General features: G+C 40.7%; 1 protein-coding gene across 6 annotated transcripts in view; it reads left to right on the top strand.

The window, feature by feature from the left end:
• Window positions 1-19,334, top strand: part of SLC25A30 (solute carrier family 25 member 30) — a 69,670-nt gene that overhangs the window by 42,035 nt on the left and 8,301 nt on the right. For 3 of the 6 annotated variants that reach the window (XM_055426061.2, XM_055426063.2, XM_055426064.2), the window contains exons 4-10: window positions 71-165; window positions 1,273-1,358; window positions 3,467-3,562; window positions 4,226-4,350; window positions 6,085-6,223; window positions 7,798-7,878; window positions 8,855-11,790. In XM_055426061.2, the coding sequence (XP_055282036.2) occupies window positions 71-165; window positions 1,273-1,358; window positions 3,467-3,562; window positions 4,226-4,350; window positions 6,085-6,223; window positions 7,798-7,878; window positions 8,855-8,896 (664 nt within the window). In that variant the 3' untranslated portion in view covers window positions 8,897-11,790. Of the gene's footprint in view, window positions 1-70; window positions 166-1,272; window positions 1,359-3,466; window positions 3,563-4,225; window positions 4,351-6,084; window positions 6,224-7,797; window positions 7,879-8,854; window positions 11,792-19,334 lie in introns of those variants that run through there. The other 3 variants (XM_088842764.1, XM_055426065.2, XM_055426062.2) reach the window with 2 other exon arrangements.

Raw genomic sequence — 19,334 nt, 5'->3', positions numbered from 1 at the left:
TGTGCATCCTCTAGGGGAGTTTCAGTGGCTGCTAAGAATTTCTATGTCCCTTTCTCCCTTGGTTTGGCAGGATCGCCCCAGCAATGTTACGCCAGGCTTCCTATGGCACCATCAAGATAGGCACCTACCAGAGCTTGAAGCGGTTATTTGTCGAGCATCCAGAAGGTGAGTGGGGAATCCATTTTCCACTTATGGACAGGAGGTGGGTGGTTTGTCTTTTTATTCAAGTGGTTTACGAACAGAGAACTTTGGGCATAAAGTCTAAACAAATTCTGCCTAAAGCATGTCAGCTATTAGCTGAATTTAGGAGAGTAACAGTTAAAAAGAGCAATTTACAAGCTTCTAATGGATGGCATCACCGACTCGATGGACATGAGTTTGAGTGAACTCCGGGAGTTGGAGATGTACAGGGAGGCCTGACGTGCTGTGATTCATGGGGTCGCAAAGAGTCGGACACGACTGAGCAACTGAACTGAATGAGTTATTTCCACAACATCCAGACTAGAGAGTATGTCATTATAGTTCTAGCCTACTTGAAATTCTCTAAAATCATAGGAATTATCACCTATTTTTCAGGAATGCAGGCTATATTTCTTAGTGTTTAGAACTCTAATTTTATTTTATTGCTGGTTGATTCTTTGACTTTGCTTTAATCCATAGAAGTTCCTGTCTCTTTTTACAAAGGAATGAGCCCCAGTCACTGTTGGGTGAGAGCAGTGAGCAGGAGCAAAGATGCTTTAAAAGTGCTTCAGTGTATTCCAGATCAGTATGGTGTGCTTGAAAGTTTTATCTCCATGTTATGTCATAGGGTATCTTCTGTTCTCTTAGCACTTCATCTTATTTACAGTAGTTGCATTTACACACACGAGTGAATTGATGGATGGTTAGTCTTCCATGATAAGTCACGTTCCTTCTTAGGTATCAAGAAATTTTGCTGTGGGACTTCCCTGGAGGTCCAGTAGTTACGACTTTCACTCATAGGACTTGGGTTTAGTCCCTAGTTGGACAAGTAGGATCCTGTAAGCCAAGTGGTGCAGCCGAAAAAAAAAACTAGAATAAAAAAAAGTAATTAAAAAAAAATAAAGTTTTTCCTGAGCAAAATCTCTTCTGCCAACAAAATCCCAAATTGTTTTAAAACCACTTATTTGTTAAGCATATATTTCTTTATTCTCCTAAGTGAACAAGTAGTGTGTAAGTGAAGCTCATTTGTATATGCATTACTCACATGAAGACTTCTGTGTATGTGAAAAGTCAAATAATGTGTCTTTGCAGATGAAACCCTTCTGATAAATGTGGTCTGTGGGATTCTCTCTGGAGTCATATCCTCAAGCATTGCTAATCCAACGGATGTTTTGAAGGTAGGCAGCCCTATATCCTGGGCTTCCCTCATAGCTCAGTTGGTAAAGAATCTGCGTGCAATGCAGGAGACCTGGGTTCGATTCCTGGGTCGGGAAGATCCCCTGGAGAAGGAAATGGCAACTGACTCCAGTATTCTTGCCTGGAGAATTCCACGGACAGAGGAGCCTGGCAGGCTACAGCCCATAGGGTCTCAAGAGTCCGACACGACTTAGCGACTAAACTACCACCACAGCCCTGACAGCCTTTAGGCACACTCTGCATTTTCTTAATGAGATCAACACTCAGATCATGAAAATCTGTGAATGTGACACACTGTGCACGTGCAAATCTGTTTACAATTTTAGTGCCGTGAAGCCTCTGACTTAGAAACACACACTCGGTGGTTTTCCCACTGACACAGGCGAGCTCATGAGTAGAGCCCCTTCTTGGAGACTGAGGTGATTTGGGAGGTTTTGGTGACTAACCAGAGAAAAACATTTAGGTTTGGATGCATTTAATTTGTCATTGAAAATCTCCTGTGTTTTATTGGTTCATGAAAATAGGTGGACTGCAAGCTTTATCGGAGGAGGCAATGGCAAGCCACTCCAGTACTCTTGCCTAGAAAATCCCATGGATGGAGGAGCCTGGTAGGCTGCAGTCCGTGGGGTCGCTAAGAGTCAGACATGACTGAGCGACTTCACTTTCACTATTCACTTTCACACATTGGAGAAGGAAATGGCAACCCACTCCGGTGTTCTTGCCTGGAGAATCCCAGGGATGGCGGAGCCTGGTCGGCTGCTGTCTATGGGGTCGCACAGAGTCGGACACGACTGAAGCGACTTAGCAGCAGCAGCAGCAGCAAGCTTTATACCAGTCGAGGCTGCACATTGGTGACCCTATCTGAAGGTGTTACGTTATCCATTAATCTGACTCCAGGAAATAATAAAGAAAATATTTACTTAACCACAAGTAGACATACCTTATTAGATGACCTTGCCAACAGTACCAGGATACAACCTTCCCTTGGGACTAACTAATTAAAATCAAAATTAGGTGTGAGTCCTTGTTTGAACCCTCTCAAGTTTTCCTTTTCCTTCCCTCCCTCTCCCCCTCCCCCATTATTTCAAGCAGCTTTCATTGTGCTCCTGCTTTGTACCAGTTGGTGTCCTGTGTGCTTAGAATCCAAGAATGACTGAGGCAAGGACCCTGCCTTCAGTCTTCAGTCTAATAGGAGATTCTGATGACATCAAAGTTGTATACGGCAGGGGTGCTACAGTTACACAGGTGCAGAGAGAACTCCCAGGCTCTGAGTTTACCCTGTGCTGGGGTTAGATTGCTAGAGAAAAGTTTCCACACTCATTCACCTCTTAAATGTGTGGAGAGGCAGTTCCTGCATTTTGTCTTATTTTTGCGTGTTACCGTGGCAGTAGCAATCACCTTTAGAATTTGAGGTAAATGCATGTGCTCCCTCAGACAAAATAAGGTACCAGTTTTTAGTGAAATGTCCCTGTTTATTTTTGAAAATGTGGAGAGCTACATCAAACGTTATTTTTATGTTGACATCTTGGTCATGTGAATTCCATGGCTGTGGTAAAGTTCACTTGTAAGTTCAAGCGTTAAGAGAGTGTGACGGTGTCACATGGCTGTCCTTTGGCCAGCACGTCCGCATACCTTTTGGTTTGGTTGGAGGGAAATAATAGTGGCTTGGAGTAACTAATTTAAGAAGAGTGCTTGCCTATGCTTGATGCTGCCAGGTATACTGGATACTCATTAATTATGTGAAGTCCTTAGAAATAACACTTAGAGTCTCTCTTTCCTGCTTAGTGACCTAGAGGAAAATAAGCCATTTTCTTTCCATTTCAAAAGACTATTAATAATAATAATAATTTTGTTTTGACAATTAATGAGCTACTACCTGCAATACTCTGGACTTTCCTCAGTGTTTTTTGATGATTCCAAAGTGCCTAAGAACCAATCCATATAAACTTAAGCTAGCTTTATAGTAATATATATGGTACAGTTTTTTTTCTTTTAATGGTTATTAAACAGCAGATTGATTTTTTTTTTTTTCCCTGAATTTGGGGAGAAGCATGCTAGTTTCTTTCTCACGTTGGTCTTTAATCTCTAGATACGGATGCAAGCTCAAAGCAGCACCCTTCAAGGAGGAATGATAGGTAACTTCATTAACATTTACCAGCAAGAGGGCACGAGAGGACTGTGGAAGGTGAGCTGACTTGGTTCTTCTTTAAAAAAAAAAAAAGGGTTTTGTTTTCCCTATTTCCATTATTTTATCAGATCCAAATGGCATAATGAAGTAACTGAAGAATAACATCTGCCCTTGAAGGGATCTTCTTCCTTAATTTCCTTAATTTTTAAAATGAAAACATGTCATGATTTTACATCAGGAATGTGTCATGATTTTACAGTAACTTTTGTGTAATTCACATGGAAGAAATGCTATGAGGGCTGAATCTTTGTTTTTTTCTTTTTTAAGTTCTTAGGGAGAAGGGCTTACAGTTATGTTGGCTTTTTTCAGTGGTATGGTTTCAAGGCTTCTGTGAAGACCGTTAATCAGGTGCTGGTATGGAATGCTATTTCCTAGCATTCTAGGGGCTGTCAGTTCATGGAATGGATCCGAAAGGCGATCCAGTCCCATTCTTTCCGTACAGACAAGGAAACTGGAGGCGCTGAGCGGTGGCTTGTCCTGGTGAAGGTCGTACCGTTAGTGCCAGAATCAGAATTAGACTTGGGAACTTCTGACTTCTTACCCTCTGCGTTTTTCTATTCTGTCACTCTGCATTTCTACCCACCAGCAGTTTGACATAATCACTGGCTGTCGTCTGTGGGGGAGAGATGCCTGAATCTTCACTATTCATGTTTTACCCAGGGTGTGTCCCTTACTGCTCAGAGGGCTGCTATCGTGGTCGGCGTGGAGCTGCCGGTCTACGACCTCACCAAGAAGCATCTGATTCTCTCAGGCCTGATGGGAGACACGGTGTATACCCATTTCCTGTATGTTTATGGATTTTTTTTTTTAATGTTTTAGGTATGCATGACTTTAGAGTGGAAATTTGCTACAAATTTATAGACATTTTAAAGAAAGTTTATTATAAAAGTATTATATCTCATATTTGAAGATTATGGTACAAAAGTAAAGCAGGAAAAGGTATAATAATATCCTTTTACCTAGGTAGCCATTGTTAACTGTTTGATATGTGCCTTCAGGTTTTTCTATGCACAGGTAAGTACGTCTACAAAAATATATCGCAGTGTTGTGCTCAGGCGTGCCTGACTTTTTACGACCATGTAGGCTGTAGCCCTTCAGGCTCCTCTGTCCATGGGTTTCTCCAGGCAAGAATACTGGAGTGGGTTGCCAGGCCCTCCTCCAGGGGATCTTCCCAACCCAGGGATTGAACCTGAGTCTCCTGCATTGGAAGGTGGATTCTTGAGCACTTAGCCACAATGAAAGCCCCACAAAAGTACATTACATGTGCTTTATCATGCAACTGTGATCGTGTTTAGCATTCTTTTACTTGCTTTTATTTTTATATTTAAAATTTTTTTTAACTTTATTGAAATATAACCAGCAAGTAAAATTGTATGATATTTAAAGTGCACAATGTGATTTGATCCACATATGTATTGTGAAATGATTACCCCCATCCAGTTAATTAACACATCTATCATTTTGTGTTTGAGAACAATTATTCTACTCTCATAGCAAATTTAAATTATGTATAATACTGTTATCAACTGTAACCACCATATTATATATTAGACCTTCAGACCTTATTCATTTATTATTTTATTCTTCTTAAAATTAATTTTTATCAGATTATAGTTGCTTTATAGGGCTTCCCAGGTGGCTCAGTGGTAAAGAATCCACCTGCCAATGCAGGAAACTCAGGTTCAATCTCTAGGTCAGAAAAATTCCCTGGAGAAGGAAGTGACAACCCACTCCAGTACTCTTGCCTGGGAAATCCCATGGACAGAGGAGCCTGGGGTAGCAGAAAAGTCACAGGACTGAGTGACCCTCTTCATCTTAAAGCTGAAAGCTCGTGTGCCTTTCCCAGCCTCTTCCCTACTTCCCCCAACCCCTGGCGCTCGCACTTTTCTGCTCTCTATTTGGCAACTTTGGAGACTGTTTAGATTCTTATGCCTCAGCTGGATGGGGAGTGCCAATGACATCTACCAGGTAGAGGCTAGTGAACCGCTTGTGTCTTACACTGCACAGGAAAGACGTTCACAACAAAGAATTATCTGTTCAGTGTTAGTAGCTCCAAAGCTGTGAAACCCGACCCTTGAGTGAGTTGATACCAGAACTGGTCTATGGTCCAGGTATCAGTTCAGCAGTACCATGGGCCCCTGGTGGGCATTATATTGCAGTGAGGAAATCTTTTTCTCTGATCTCCTAGGACAGGATAGTTATGATGTGGCTGAAATTACTCTGACGCCTGTTGATCGGTGAACAGATAGATACAATAGATCATCCTTGGAAGATGTTCCTTGTATGTTTCTGTGTTCCTTCCTAGTTCCATGACAGTCCAGAACCTCAGAGGTACTGTTAGCTGGGGCTGGGATTTATAAGCCAGGATAAACCGTGCTGGTGTTTCGAAGTCTGTGCAGTGCTCTAGATAAGGTCCCTATCCGCACGCGTTCTGTCTTGTTACCTGTGACACATTAACCTAATTTGGGAGGAGGCCGTTTCCTGCCTTTAATATGCTCTTCTAATGGTCTCCTTTATAGCTCAAGCTTCACCTGTGGGCTGGCGGGAGCCCTGGCCTCAAACCCTGTGGATGTGGTGAGAACACGTATGATGAATCAGAGAGTCCTCCGCGATGGCAAATGCCCTGGCTACAAAGGCACCCTGGATTGCTTATTACAGGTGAGCGGGGTTGTCCGTCTGTGCACTGCCGTGAGTTCTTTCTGTAGCTTCTTGGCTTCCATGTTATCCTCTGAAGAGTTTCTCTTCATGATTCAAACACACAAGGGTCTGGAGCCCGATGAACCTCTGGTTCTGTCACTTGTAATCTTGTGACCCTGGTCTGTGTACAGACGGTGTACACCTCGATTTCCTCACAGGTGGCACAGTGACACCACCTGTGTCTCAGGATTGTTATAAAAACCATTGAGATAATACTGCCGAAATAGCATGGCGCCCGGAATAATGGTATGTAGAAATATTATATATGTTTATAATAAGTATAAGCATAATGCTAAAGCCTTGTTCACAGAGTATGGCGTATTAATATAAGGGACACTGGTGAAATAAGCACGTTTATTTAGTCTTCAGCATTCTGTGGATTGCTTCTGTCTGTGAAGTGAGGTGAAGGTGCTCAGTCATGTCTGACTCTTTGCGACCCCATGGACTGTAGCCTACCACGCTCCTCGGTCCATGGGATTTTCCACTGGAGTGGGTTGCCATTTCCTTCTCCAGAGGATCTTCCCAACCCAGGGATTGAACCTGGGTCTCCCGCATTGTAGGCAGATGCTTTATCATCTGAGCCACCAGGGAAGTCAACTGCCCCCAAATATGTGCATGCATATATATATATTTTTTAATTTATATTTATTTAATCAAAGAAGTATCTTAAGTTTTGAGGGCTTAATATAACTAAAATGAGTGATGCCCTAAAGCCTTGAGATGGTACAGAGTATTTGCCTAAAACAGGGGCTTTTATAAATACAAAATCTAAATGAATATTTAGAAATGAAATGAAAGTTCATTTTTCTTCTGTCTCTGCTCTGCTGTGAAGGGTGAGAAAATGCTCATATTTTTTGTGAGGACAGTAGAACTGTGTCTCCTTCCAGAATATATTGCCTTCCTGTTGAGTCAAACTGGAATGAATATGCTTCATTCAGACATCTCTGAAAGGAACCCATGAATCCTAACCTTAATTCTCAGTTTAAATAACTGGGCCTGCTGTTGATGAGTAGGTGAAAGTTTGGGACTGTCTCTGCTCCTGGACTGCCAGGAGCCAGTGATGAGGGGCCACTTCTGTGGTTGTTGTTTTCCGTCATGATGCTGGCACACCCCTAGACTTCAAAATAGTGCTTTAATGAAGCAAAGATAATGTTGCCCATCCAACAACATGAAGTAAAGGTAATTATGTCTTTATCGCTGTCGCCTCCCTTTCTAATTTATGACCTGTTGTGAGTCCACATGGCAAGGAGGCAGTAGACTCTAGTTTGGAGTTAAATCTGACTTCTTCATCCAGCTCCTGTTTGCTTTGGGTGTGGGATGGTTTGGTACAGAGCCTGAGTCCTCACCTAGGCAGAAAGCTTTAAAGAACAAAGAGAGGCAGTGGGCAATGATTTCATAGATAGTCCTTCCAACAGAATTTTATTTTTAAGAAAAATAGACCAGTTCAGTTCAGTCTGGCTACTAATTATTAAGGCATATATGACATAATTGGAAAGTTGGACGCTAACTTCTTTTTCTCCCCTCCCTTCTAACAGACATGGAAGAATGAAGGTTTTTTTGCTCTATATAAAGGGTTTTGGCCAAATTGGTTGAGACTTGGTCCTTGGAATATTATTGTATCCTTTTCTGTTGCAGTAGATCTGAACAAAGATATACCTAAAGAATGTTGTTTGCCTAAACTATCAGATTATTAATTATAATGAAAAGTAGATTTTTTTCTCTTGAATTCTTCTCATTCAAGAAAACTATTCAGTTTCTTTATACACAGGTATAAAGTCTCTCTGCCAGCCTCTGTGAAACTTGGTTTAATGACGGTGTTCTTGAAAGCCAATTATATCAATGAAAACCTTTATTTAGACTCTGCTTTAGGATTTGAGTGTGTTTATGATTTCAGAGAGAGACAAGGACTTATTTATTCTGTAAATCCCTGGCCACCCTCGGGTAGGATGTGGTTTGGCAGCTATGTTCTAGAATGCTTGAGAGTGCCCAATGATAGGAATTAGCTCCAGAATTATTTGCCTGATTAGCAGTGTGTCCTCCATGCCAAAGTGAGAGGCAGGAAAGAAACGACAGTTCATTAGGAATGAAAGGGCAGAATTATAAAGTAGGAGGTGTTGGTTTCTACCACTCTTGTTCTACTTAAAAATTATTTATTTTTAATTGAAGGATAACTGCTTTACCACCCCTGGTACTCACTATCTGTGCTTCCCTCCCGTGGAAGCTTGCCTACCGGCCACCCTGGAGGAGAACTTCCCAGGGTTGCTGCCTTCTCTTACAGACTTTACTATTCTGTATAGTCTTCCCCAATGTTAGAAAAGCTAGCAGTGTGGATGTACTCCCAGAAGCTGTTGCAGCTGATGCAAGGGATTTGTGTGCCTCAACTGTGATCTGTCTCTTCCAGGCCGATCTTGGGAAGGCTCCCGGGGAGCTCTTTTGGGGTGGTTGAGGATGGAGCCCTTGTGTTTCATCATGCCCCCAGCACATGGTCTGCCCAGACATGTTTGTTAGGAGATGCGTGCTATTTGTGGGTCTGTTTTGATACATCAGGGTTAAGAGGGCATAAAATGTCAGCCTTAACTAATGCACCTGCAGTTCTTTGTGACCTATGAGCAGCTGAAGAAACTGGATTTGTGACAAGTCAAGCCTACATGAGGCATCCTCTGAAAATGCTCACTTCTGAAATAGCGAAGCTTCCTGTCTTTCCCACTGCTTCTCACTGCTTGGCCCGCCACAGATTAAGGTGTGAGCACCAGGTGAGGGCTGGGTTAGCTCGGGTCGCTGTGTCCCAGCAGCGGATGCTCTGCACCAAACGTCTAACCGCCTCGACTGTAACATCCAGACACTAGTCCTTACCATTCAAGTGCCCTTCAACATCAAAGATAACAGGAAATGCATGTTTCTTGCTAAAGAAAGCTTGCATGAAGGTCAGGAACTGTGGACCGTTTCCTTCAGGCAAAGGGAAACTCCTGGTGCACCTCAGCTCGTAGCCAAGACTCCCAGACTGTTCTGAAGAAGCTCTCTGGAACCGTGGGATAGAACCTCTGAGACGCTGTTACTGTTCCTGATCTCTTGGGGGGGCTTTGGCTTCGTGTCCGCTGAAGAAATTCACACATGGAGACCTGGTGTACCCCAAGTATAAACAAGGCAGGGTAGAGATCCCTAGAACATTGCACTGCTTTGTAATTTCCTATTTTGGCAGGATCTTTCACTTATAATAAGTGACTTTTAAGCCTTTGACCACTTGACCTTTGTGAGGAATTGTTACAAAGTATTACCATCTAAACTCATGATGGTGTGAGAGGTTGGCTTGGAAGGTAGCAAAGTCTGCGTTGTGGGAGGTGTGTTCAAGCAACTTGGGTTCTGTCCTAGGTAATGGTAGTACTGGGCTGGCCAAAATGTTTGTTCAGGTTGTAAGTGTGGGACAAATGCGAACGAACTTTTTGGCCAAGCCAATAGTTTGTGATATTAGCAAAGTTTCTAGCTCCCAGTCTGTACAATGGGGATAATAGCATCTATTGATACTGAGTGTCAGGTGAAGAAAACAGTAGCGCCTACTACTGGACTTGTAGGATAAGTGTCTTTACATCATGGTGTCACATAGCCATAATTCCAGAATAAATAGTTCCTGTGTGTGAAGAGTGTCATTTCACCATGGACTTCTCCCAAGTGAGGTCCTGTGATAAAACTCTTGTGAAAGAAGGAGGCTAACGTTCTGTTATGTTTCCCTTACTGAAATGTGGCAAGTTAATCGAAGAGTTGATTTTTTTCAGATTTCCCGGGTTTTACTTTAGTTCTGGTCATGTTTGTTAAAATATTTCCTGTCTTGGACTTCCTTATCAGTTTGGATGGAAAATCCTTGCTTGAAATTTGAAAAGCAATATTTTTGTATACCTAGAGTCTGATAAGAGGTATATAATAGCTTCCTTCTTTTCTTCTAAAGACAGGATATCATTCTTCTTTCTCGTCTTTATCTTACTCTCTTCAAAATAAAAAGTGACTCTGGGGGAGTCTCAGGACCTTTATGCTTCTAGAAGACATCCCTCGGAAAGGAAATCTATTCAGCATTCATTTGGGTAACTTTGGTTCTTCCCTTAGAGTGTGCTCAGTCGTGTCTGACTCTTAACTACCCCATGGACTGTATCCCGCCAGGCTCCTCTTTCCATGGGATTCTCCAGGCAAGAATACTGGAGTGGGTTGCCATTTCCTCCTCCAGGCGATCCCCCCGACCCAGGGATCGAAGCCGTGTCTTTTGTGTCTCCTGTGTTGGCAGGCAGATTCTTGACTGCTGCGCCACCTGAGAAGCCTTGTGAGAGTAACAGTAAATACGTACTCACCGGGGCTCCAGGACCGTTGCCTTTGTGGATGTGCAGGTTTCCAGTCCGTCCAGCCCCTTGACTGGTTCCTCCTTCGAAGCAGAATAGAAGGCACACAGATTTTTCTTGGGGATTGGGCAATTTTTCTCACGGTCTCTCTCACCTTGCCTTCTATGTTAATGCTGACTTTGAAAATAAGATTTTGTGAAGTAGGATTTCTGTTCCAAAAGGAAGAGCTGAGGCAAGAAAGGAGGAGGTCAGAGGGGCAGGTAGGTGTTGATTGCTTCAAGATTCAGATGGAAGTCTAGTTCTCGCTGCCCAGCTCCGGATGTGACACTAGAGAGCTGAGCCTCTTCAGGCCTTGTCCCTCGTTCTAAACCATATCCTTAGAGAGGAGATTTCTCTTCTTACCAGAACATTCCGTTGATGTAAGGGCTTTCTATAGAAAGGCTTTCACTTTTGGGTTCCTTGAGTTTAAAGGATGATTTTTTATGAGCCACTCTTCTTTTTTTTCCCTTAATGTAGAAAACGTTGTAAGTATACATATAATTCCTAAAACAGTAGAAGTGAGTTCATTTTGAAGACCGTGAAAAAATTGAATGTCATGTAATATTCATTATATCAGTTTATTCAAATATGTACATGTTCATACCAGGATGAAAAGAAAACCAAACCCTTCCGTAAAAGGTAAGCACATTTTAAAGACAAAAATGTTGTGTTTCTTCAATGCAGACTTATTATAAATACCTTACAGAACAGAGTCTTAACCTGTTTTGATTTTTTTTTTTTTTTCTGTTCCCTGAAAGAGTTATGCAGTTGTTGAAGCTTCTAACCAAGGAAGAATTTGAAGGACTGGGAGACTTGGTCCCCTTGTCTCCAGGGCTGTGACTATAAGTTCCCTCCCTCCACCCCCTTGGGTATTGTTAAATGTAGCAAAGGGATTTTTAGCTTTTGTAACCCAAATGAAGAAAGTGTATTTTTTTTTGTTTGCTTGTGGATTTGTGTAATCATTGATGGCTAAGTTTGGCTGATTGTGATATAAAGAACGGCTTCTGTTTTCTGTATTTATTCATGCACCAGAAATAGCGTATATTATTATATAAGACTGTAAGAGTTTTCATAAGCCTTTATATTTTGAGCTCTTTATTTAAACATTGTTGGAAAATGTGGCATAAACCTTGTGTCATTATTTAATAAACTGTAGTAATATATAATAATAAAAATGATTTGTGGTTATTTCAGATGCATAGAAACATTTGAACAAAGACAAGCTCTAAAACGTCCAGGAAGCTGGAGTAGATCTGCCATTCGTGAAAGTGGCTGCAGACATTTCTCTCTGCTTAGATAAGTTGTTGAGATCATCTTACTAATTGCCTGGAGAAGTGTGTGGCCTCCCAGTCTACAGCTCAGCGGAGGCCAGTGAATTTGGCTCACTGGGTTTGCTGGGCAAGGCAGCTTTGAGATAATGGAATACAGGTGGGATACCATCAGGGTCTTGAAATTTCAGGACCCCTCAGTCCTTCTTCCAACGCAGGATGTTGGCAGGATCCTTGGTTAATTGTTGGCTAGGTGGACACCTCTGGTTGGGTATAAAACAACCAGGGGATGAAATACAAACCTGGTTCATTATTTATTCATTTTTTTTTTTGCTTGATAATATGTTCTAGGTGCCTGTCTTAACATTTGAATTAAATGCAGTAGTCTATTGAAAAGACAGAATTGGCCCAAAAAAAAAAAAAGGAGCCTTGTGGTCTCTGGTCCCCTACCTAAGAGATCAGATGACACACGTTTATGTGATCGAGTTCACATGAAGGTCAGTGGGAAGAGCTGGCTGCTGGTGAACCTTAAATGCTTGGAGAATTCACATCCCACTGGATCTGGGCACCTGTTAGACACACTGGGTATGGAATCCAGGCTATCTATTTTTAAATGCACAGCTGAGAAGATCTGATGGTAAATTTTTGGTAGATGACAACTGCTCCATCCTGGAACAGAGTATGGGAATAGAAAACTAAGACAATCAATGAATCAGTTTCTTCTAAGCTTGATACAAATTGTGGAACAAAGAGCAAAATACTGGAAACTCCCTATATGTCTATATGTCCTATATGCCTATATGTCCCTTGCTGATACAATAATCCATACAGTGGCTTACCATGGGACTCAGGAGAAGAATGAGTTATATCTCAGTCTGCTGACCTGGGAAGATGTCCATGATATGCTATTATATAGGGAAAAAGTTAAGATGTAGACTTCTATAGGTATATCATGAACTCATCGCTTAGAGGAAAAAGCATAAACTTATGTCAGTAGGGAATGGTTGTAAAGGTTGTGGATTAGGCTTCTCCAGAGAAAAAAGGACCAGTGGGATGAGCGTGTGTGCCCATGCATGGTTTATTTTAAGGAATATGCTTATGTGATTGTGGGAGGCTGGCAAGTCTAAAACCTGTAGGGCAGTTGCACAGAACAGCAGACTGGGAACTCAGGGTTTCTGTTTGTCTTTCTTTTTTCTTTGGCTGTGCCATGCGGCTTGAGGCAGTGAATACACTGGACTGCCAGGGAACTTCCTTTGTTTTAGTCTTGGGTCAGAATTCTTTCTCTGGGAAACCAGTTTTTCCCTCCTAAGATCTCTAACTGATTGAACGGGGCTACCCATATTATGGAGTGTAATCTTTTTTTAAGTTCTTTTAAAAAACTTTTGTTTATCTTTTGGCTTTGTTCCTGTACGCAGGCTGTTTCTAGTCTCGATGAGTGGGAGCTTCCCATTGCGGTGGTTTCTCTTGTTGCGGAGCACAGGCTCCAGGGCTTACGGGCTTCAGTAGTTGTGAGTCCTGGGCTGTGGAGCTTGGGCCCAGTGGTTGTGGAGTACAGATTGAGTTGCCCCTCGGCACGTGAGATCTTCTCTGAGCAGGGATAGAACCGTGACCCCCGCGTTGGCAGGCAGATTCCTAACCAGGGAAGTCCAATATGGAGTGTAATCTTAATGTCAACTGATTGTAGATGTTATTCACAGCTGCACATACCTTTATGGCAACATCTAGACTAGCACTTGCCATACAGCTGGGCACTGTACCAAGGTCAAATTGACACAGAATTTAATCATCACAGGGTAGAAAATTATTAATATTTTCTTTATGCATAATTGTATTGCTTAGTTTGAAAAGTGATGTTTTGCCATTTAAAGAAAAATCTTAAAAAGGACTAATTTGGAATACAGTCGTTCAAAGTACATATAAATAAGGGGAGTTGGGGGAAGTGAGAGTTGCAGTGTATGTAGCAGACTATTTGTATTTTAACTATGTAAAGTATACCTAATGTTTGTCAAACAAAATGGAGCTGAAAGGTTAAATGGGAAACTTGTTTATTTCAGTTTTAACTACTTCTTATTCCTCAGTAAACTTAGTACTTTTGTAATTTAAAAGTTTTTTAACTTTTTTTTTTGGACAGTGGGGGAAACCTCTAGAAGAGTGTATCATGTATATACTTAGCCTCTAAACACCAGAGTATGTTATACAATTTTTAGACTCCCCCTGACATAATGATTTTCATAATATATGCAGTTTCATTGTATTATATGGTAGAGAGACCACTACATTTTCATTTAAGAGGTTTTGCTTCATCAATTATAATCTTGCAAATAGATTTCTAAAACATCCCACAATTCTCTATGGAAACAGAAAGTGACAAAATGTAAGCTATTACCTTTCTCCACTGAATGTATGTGTGAGAATCCCAGTGATTCTCAACTTAAAAGTAGTCTGCATCTAACAGTTAATGCCAGGGTTATGAACATCCAAGAACTGCTTCATTTTCAATTGCGTCACTACTTTACCTCTTTTCTGGTGCACAAGAGAGAGGGCTGTATGACACACAGGATCTTAGTTCCCTGACCAGGGATCGAACCCGTGCCCCCTGCAATGGAAGTGTGGTGTCCTAACCACTGGACCACCAGGGAATTCCTGCATCATTATTTTATTTAAATATATTTGCTTTTTTATTTATTTGGCTGCACCGGGTCTTAGTTATGGCATGCAAGATCTTTAGTAGCAGCATGAATGCATGCTTAATCGCCAAGTCGTGTCCGACTCTTTGCGACTCTGTGGACCGTAACCCACCAGGCTCCTCTGTCCATGGGATTCTCCAGGCAAGAATACTGGAGTGGGTTGCTGTGCCCTCCTCCAGAGGATCTTCCCCACCCAGGGATCGATCCCACCTCTTACGTCTCCTGCACTGTCAGGTGGGTTCTTTACCACGAGTGCCACCTGTCTTAACTGTGGTATGTGGGATCTAGTTCCCTGACCAATGATGGAGTCTGGCCCCCAGCATTGGAAGTGTGGGGTCTCAGCCCCCGGACCACCAGGGAGGGCCCCCTGCATCACTATTTTAATTCGCTCTGCTACTTGGTGCTGTTTTAACACAATAATTTGCAGAGTGTTTGCACGCATGTGTGCTCAGTCATGTCCAACTCTTGGCGACCCCATGGACTGTAGCCCACCAGTCTCCTCTGTCCATGGAATTTTCCAGGCACAAATACTGGAGTGGCTTGCCATTTCCTACTCCAAATTTGCAGAGTAGATAATACCAAAAATACTTGCATGTTAAATGGAAGCAACCTACTAAGGTTGGTTCATTACTTCTGGGACTCTTATGTGGTAAACATTACCTTAAGGTGACCAAGGAGTCTGAGAATTGGGGTGAGAGCACTGTGTGTGCTATTTCTTACTGAGCTCTTTCTTTACCCAGTTTCTCTTATGACACAAATAAGATTTGTCAGTTAGTGTTCAGTTCAATTGTGGTAAAATATACATTTAAAAATTTGCCATTTTAGTCATTTTTAAGTGTATAGTTCTGTGGCATTAGGTGCACCATCACCCATCCCCATAACTGTCCCATCTGAACTCTATACCCGCTAAATAAGTCCACATTTTCTCACCTTCTCCCAGACCTGGCAACCCCCGTTCTATTTTCAGTCTCTAGGAGGTCTTCCATGTTTTTCAATTTTCCTTCCTTTTAAAGGCTGAACAATACTTTTGTTATGCGTATATGCCACGGTTTGCTTATTCTTTCATCCATCAATGAGCACTTGGGCTGTTTGCATGTTTGCACTGTTATAAATCATACTGCTATAAATATGTCTCTCTGAGACTCTGCTTTCAGTCCTTTTGGTTATATACCCAGAAGTGGAATTGCTGGATCATATGGTAATTGAATTTTTAATTTTTTGAAAAACTGCATACTGTTTCCTACAAGGGCTGTACTATTTGGCATTCTCACCAACAGTGCCAGGGTTCCACTTGATCCGCATCCTTGCTAACACTTCTTGTTTTGTTTTCTTTTTTTTTTAGTGGTAACTCTCCTAATGGATGTGAGGTGTTGTCTCATTGTAGTTTTGATTTGCATTTCCCTAATGATTAGTGGTGTTGAGTATCTTTTTTTGCTCTTCTTGTTGTCCATTTGCATATCTTTGGAGAAATGTCTATTCAAGTTCTTTACTTGGTTTTGAATTGGGTTGTTCAGTCTTTTTGTTGAGTTTTAGCAGCTCTCTTTATAATTCTAGATATTAATCCTTTATGAGATATATGATATGCAGATCTTTTCTCCTATTCTGTGGGTTGCCTTTTTACTCTTTGATAGTGCCTTTTGCTACACATTATAAAACTTAATGAAGTCCAATTTGCTTCTAAGGGCTTTGTTGCTTTATGGGCTTACATTTAGGTCCTTGGTCTATTTTGGATAATTTTTGTGTATGGTGTTAGATAAGGGTCCACCTTCCTTTTTGTGTGTGAATATTTAGTTTCCCCGGTACCATTTGTTGAAAAGACTGTCCTTTCTCCATTGAACAGTTTTGTCAAAATCATTTCAATATATATGTGAGGATATATTTCTGTATCTTCATAGGTCTATCTATGCCAATTCCACACTGTTTTGATTACTGTGGGTTTGTATTAAGATTTGAAATCAGGAAATGTGAATCCTGCAGTTTTATTGTTCTTTTTCAAGATTGTTTTGGCTTATTTGGGCCCTTTGAGGCTCCATATGAATTTTAGGATGGGTTTTTCTGTTTTGCAAAAACCATCATTGGGATTTTGATAGAAATTGCATTGAATCTGTAGATTTCTTTGGGTAGTATTGACATTTTAATAATATTAAGTCTTAAAAGCCATGAGCATGGGATGTATTTCCATTTATTTGTCATCTTCAATTTCTTTTAGCAGTGTTTTTATTGTATAAGTTCTTACACGTCTTTTATTTCTTTGGTTAATTTCTGAGTGTTTTATTCTTTTTGATGCTATTGTAAATGGAACTGTTTTAAATTTTCAGATTATTCATTGTTTGTACAGAGGAATACAACTGATTTTTGTGTGTTGACTTTGTATCCTGTTACTTTGCTGGATTCATTTATTAGTTCTAATAGTCTTTTTTTGGTAGAATATTTAGAGTTTTCTACACTTAAGATCATGTCATCTACAAACAGATAATTTACTTCTTCCTTTCTAATTTGGATATCTTTTCTTTCTTGCCTAATTGCTCTCACTAGAACTGCCAGTACAATATTGAATATAAGTGGTGAAAGTTGGTGTCTTTGCCTGTTCCTGATCCTGGAGGAGAAGGTTTCAGTCCTTCACCATGATATTTGCTGCGGATTTTTCATATGTGGTTTTTATTATGTTGAAGTAGTTTCCCTTTATTCCTAGTTTGTTGAGTGTTGAATTTTGTCAGATGCTTTTTCTACATCAATTGAGATGGTCCTGTGGGGTTTTTCCTTCATCCTGTTAATGTAGCATATTACACTGATCAGTTTTTGTATGTTGAACCATTCTTCCATTCCAGGAATAAATTCCACTTGGACATAGTATACAATCCTTTTAATATGCTGCTGCATTCTCCTTGCTAGTATTTTGTTGAGGATTTTTGTAGCAATGATCACAAGGGATATTCGTCTGTGGTGGTTTTCTTGCAGCATCTTTGTTTGGCTTTGTTATCTGGGTAACGCTGGCCTCATAGAATGAGTTAGGAAGTGTTTCTGCTTTAGTTTTTTGGAAAACTTTGAGAAACATTGGTATTGGTTCTTCCATAAATGTTTGGTAGAATCCACCAGTAAAACCATCAGGTCTATCAGGTCCAGGGTTTTTCTTTGTTAGGAGATTTTTGATTACTGATTCAATCTCCTTACTTCTTTTTTTTTTGATTGCTGAGTCAGTGGTTTTTTGTTTGTTTTTTATTACTCCTTACGGAATAGGTCCATTCAGATTGTCTCTTTCTTCCTCATTCAGTCTTGGTAGGTTTTGTGCTTCTAGAAGTTTGTCCATTTCATCTGTATTATCCAATTTGTTGGCATACAGTTATTCATAGTACTCGCTTACATTCCTTTTTATTTCTCTAGAATTGGTAGTCATGTCCCCATTTTCATTTTTGATTTTAGTTATTTTAGTCTTCTGTTTTTTGCCCCTTAGTCCATCTAGCTAAAGATTTGTGAATTTTGTTAATCTTGTCAAAGAACCAAGTTTTGGATTTTTTAATTCTCTATTTATTTGTGCTCTAATCTTTCTTATTTTCCTTCATTGTATTAGCTTTGGGTTTAGTTTTTTCTTTTTCTAGTTGGTTAAGTTGTAAGTTTGTTCTTCACTTTCATTTTTAAGTATTTCTCATTTCCCTTGGGACTTCTTTACTGACACCTTATTTGAGAGTGTGTTGTTTAATTTCCACAATTTTGTGAGTTTTCCAGTTTTCCTTTAGTTATGAATTTCTAACTTTATCTCATTGTAACCAGAGACCCTTCCCAGAGACTCAAGTAAGAAGCAACCTGAAGTTCTTCTCTAAGAGTGATGGAAGAGGACTTCCTTGGTCCAGTGGTTAAGAATCTGTCTGCCAATGCAGGGGGCATGGGTTTGATCCCCGGTTAGGGAAGATTCCACATGCCACGGGGCAACTAAGCCTGTGTGCCACAACCCCTGTGCCTGAGCTCTAGAGCTTGCGAGCTGCAGCTCCTGAAGCCCTTGTGCCCAGAGCCCATGCTCTGCAACTGAAGAAGCCACTGCAGTGAGAAGCCTGCATGCCACAACTAAAGAAAGCCCAGCTGAAGCAAGGAAGAGCCAGCACAGCCAAAAATGATAAATACTTTTTTAAAAAGAGTGATAGAAGAGACTGTGGAGTTTGAGTCAGGCCTGGAAAGGGTCCAGCAATTTGGTTATAACTACAAATGGCTGAGTGCTCCTCTGTTCTCAACCAGGGAGGTCTTTCTTTCCCAGGGCGGTCTTTTCTGCATCCTGAGTGAGATCCAGCCTACCTTGTACTCCCCCTTGTTAAAGGATAATTTTCAGGAAAATGTAAAAGCATGATTTGTACAAATATAAAATAATGAAAGGAGTGAAACAAACAGGGAAGAAGTCTCAAAAAATGCCCAGGCAAATTAAAAATATAACCAGAGTTTTAGAAAATTACAGTATTTTGGAAGTCCTTATGACTGAAGAACATCATTAGACTTAAATAGGTAAGCAATTTGCCTTTAAATCCTGATGCGACTTCTTTCCCCCAAGGTTCCTAATTAAAGAAAAAAAATTTTAGCTAGTTTAAAAAAATTAATGAGGGGGAATTAGTTCAATACTGAAAGTTTGAAGCCTATACTTGTATTGATTCATTTTAAAGAGCAATAAAGTTTGTATAAGATAAAAAAATAGACAATTCTTTGAAGAGAGCAATAGTAAACTGTAAAATAGATCTTAAGAAATTTCTCTGTATACAGCTTGAGACAAGGAGAT

The sequence above is a fragment of the Moschus berezovskii genome, chromosome 13 (genome assembly GCF_049115385.1).
Source record: "Moschus berezovskii isolate FMDL1 chromosome 13, NW_MosBer_1.0, whole genome shotgun sequence".
NCBI classification, from domain to species: Eukaryota; Metazoa; Chordata; class Mammalia; order Artiodactyla; family Moschidae; genus Moschus; species Moschus berezovskii.
Note: the sequence above shows the minus strand (reverse complement) of the source record. Positions and strands in the feature narration are given on the sequence as shown.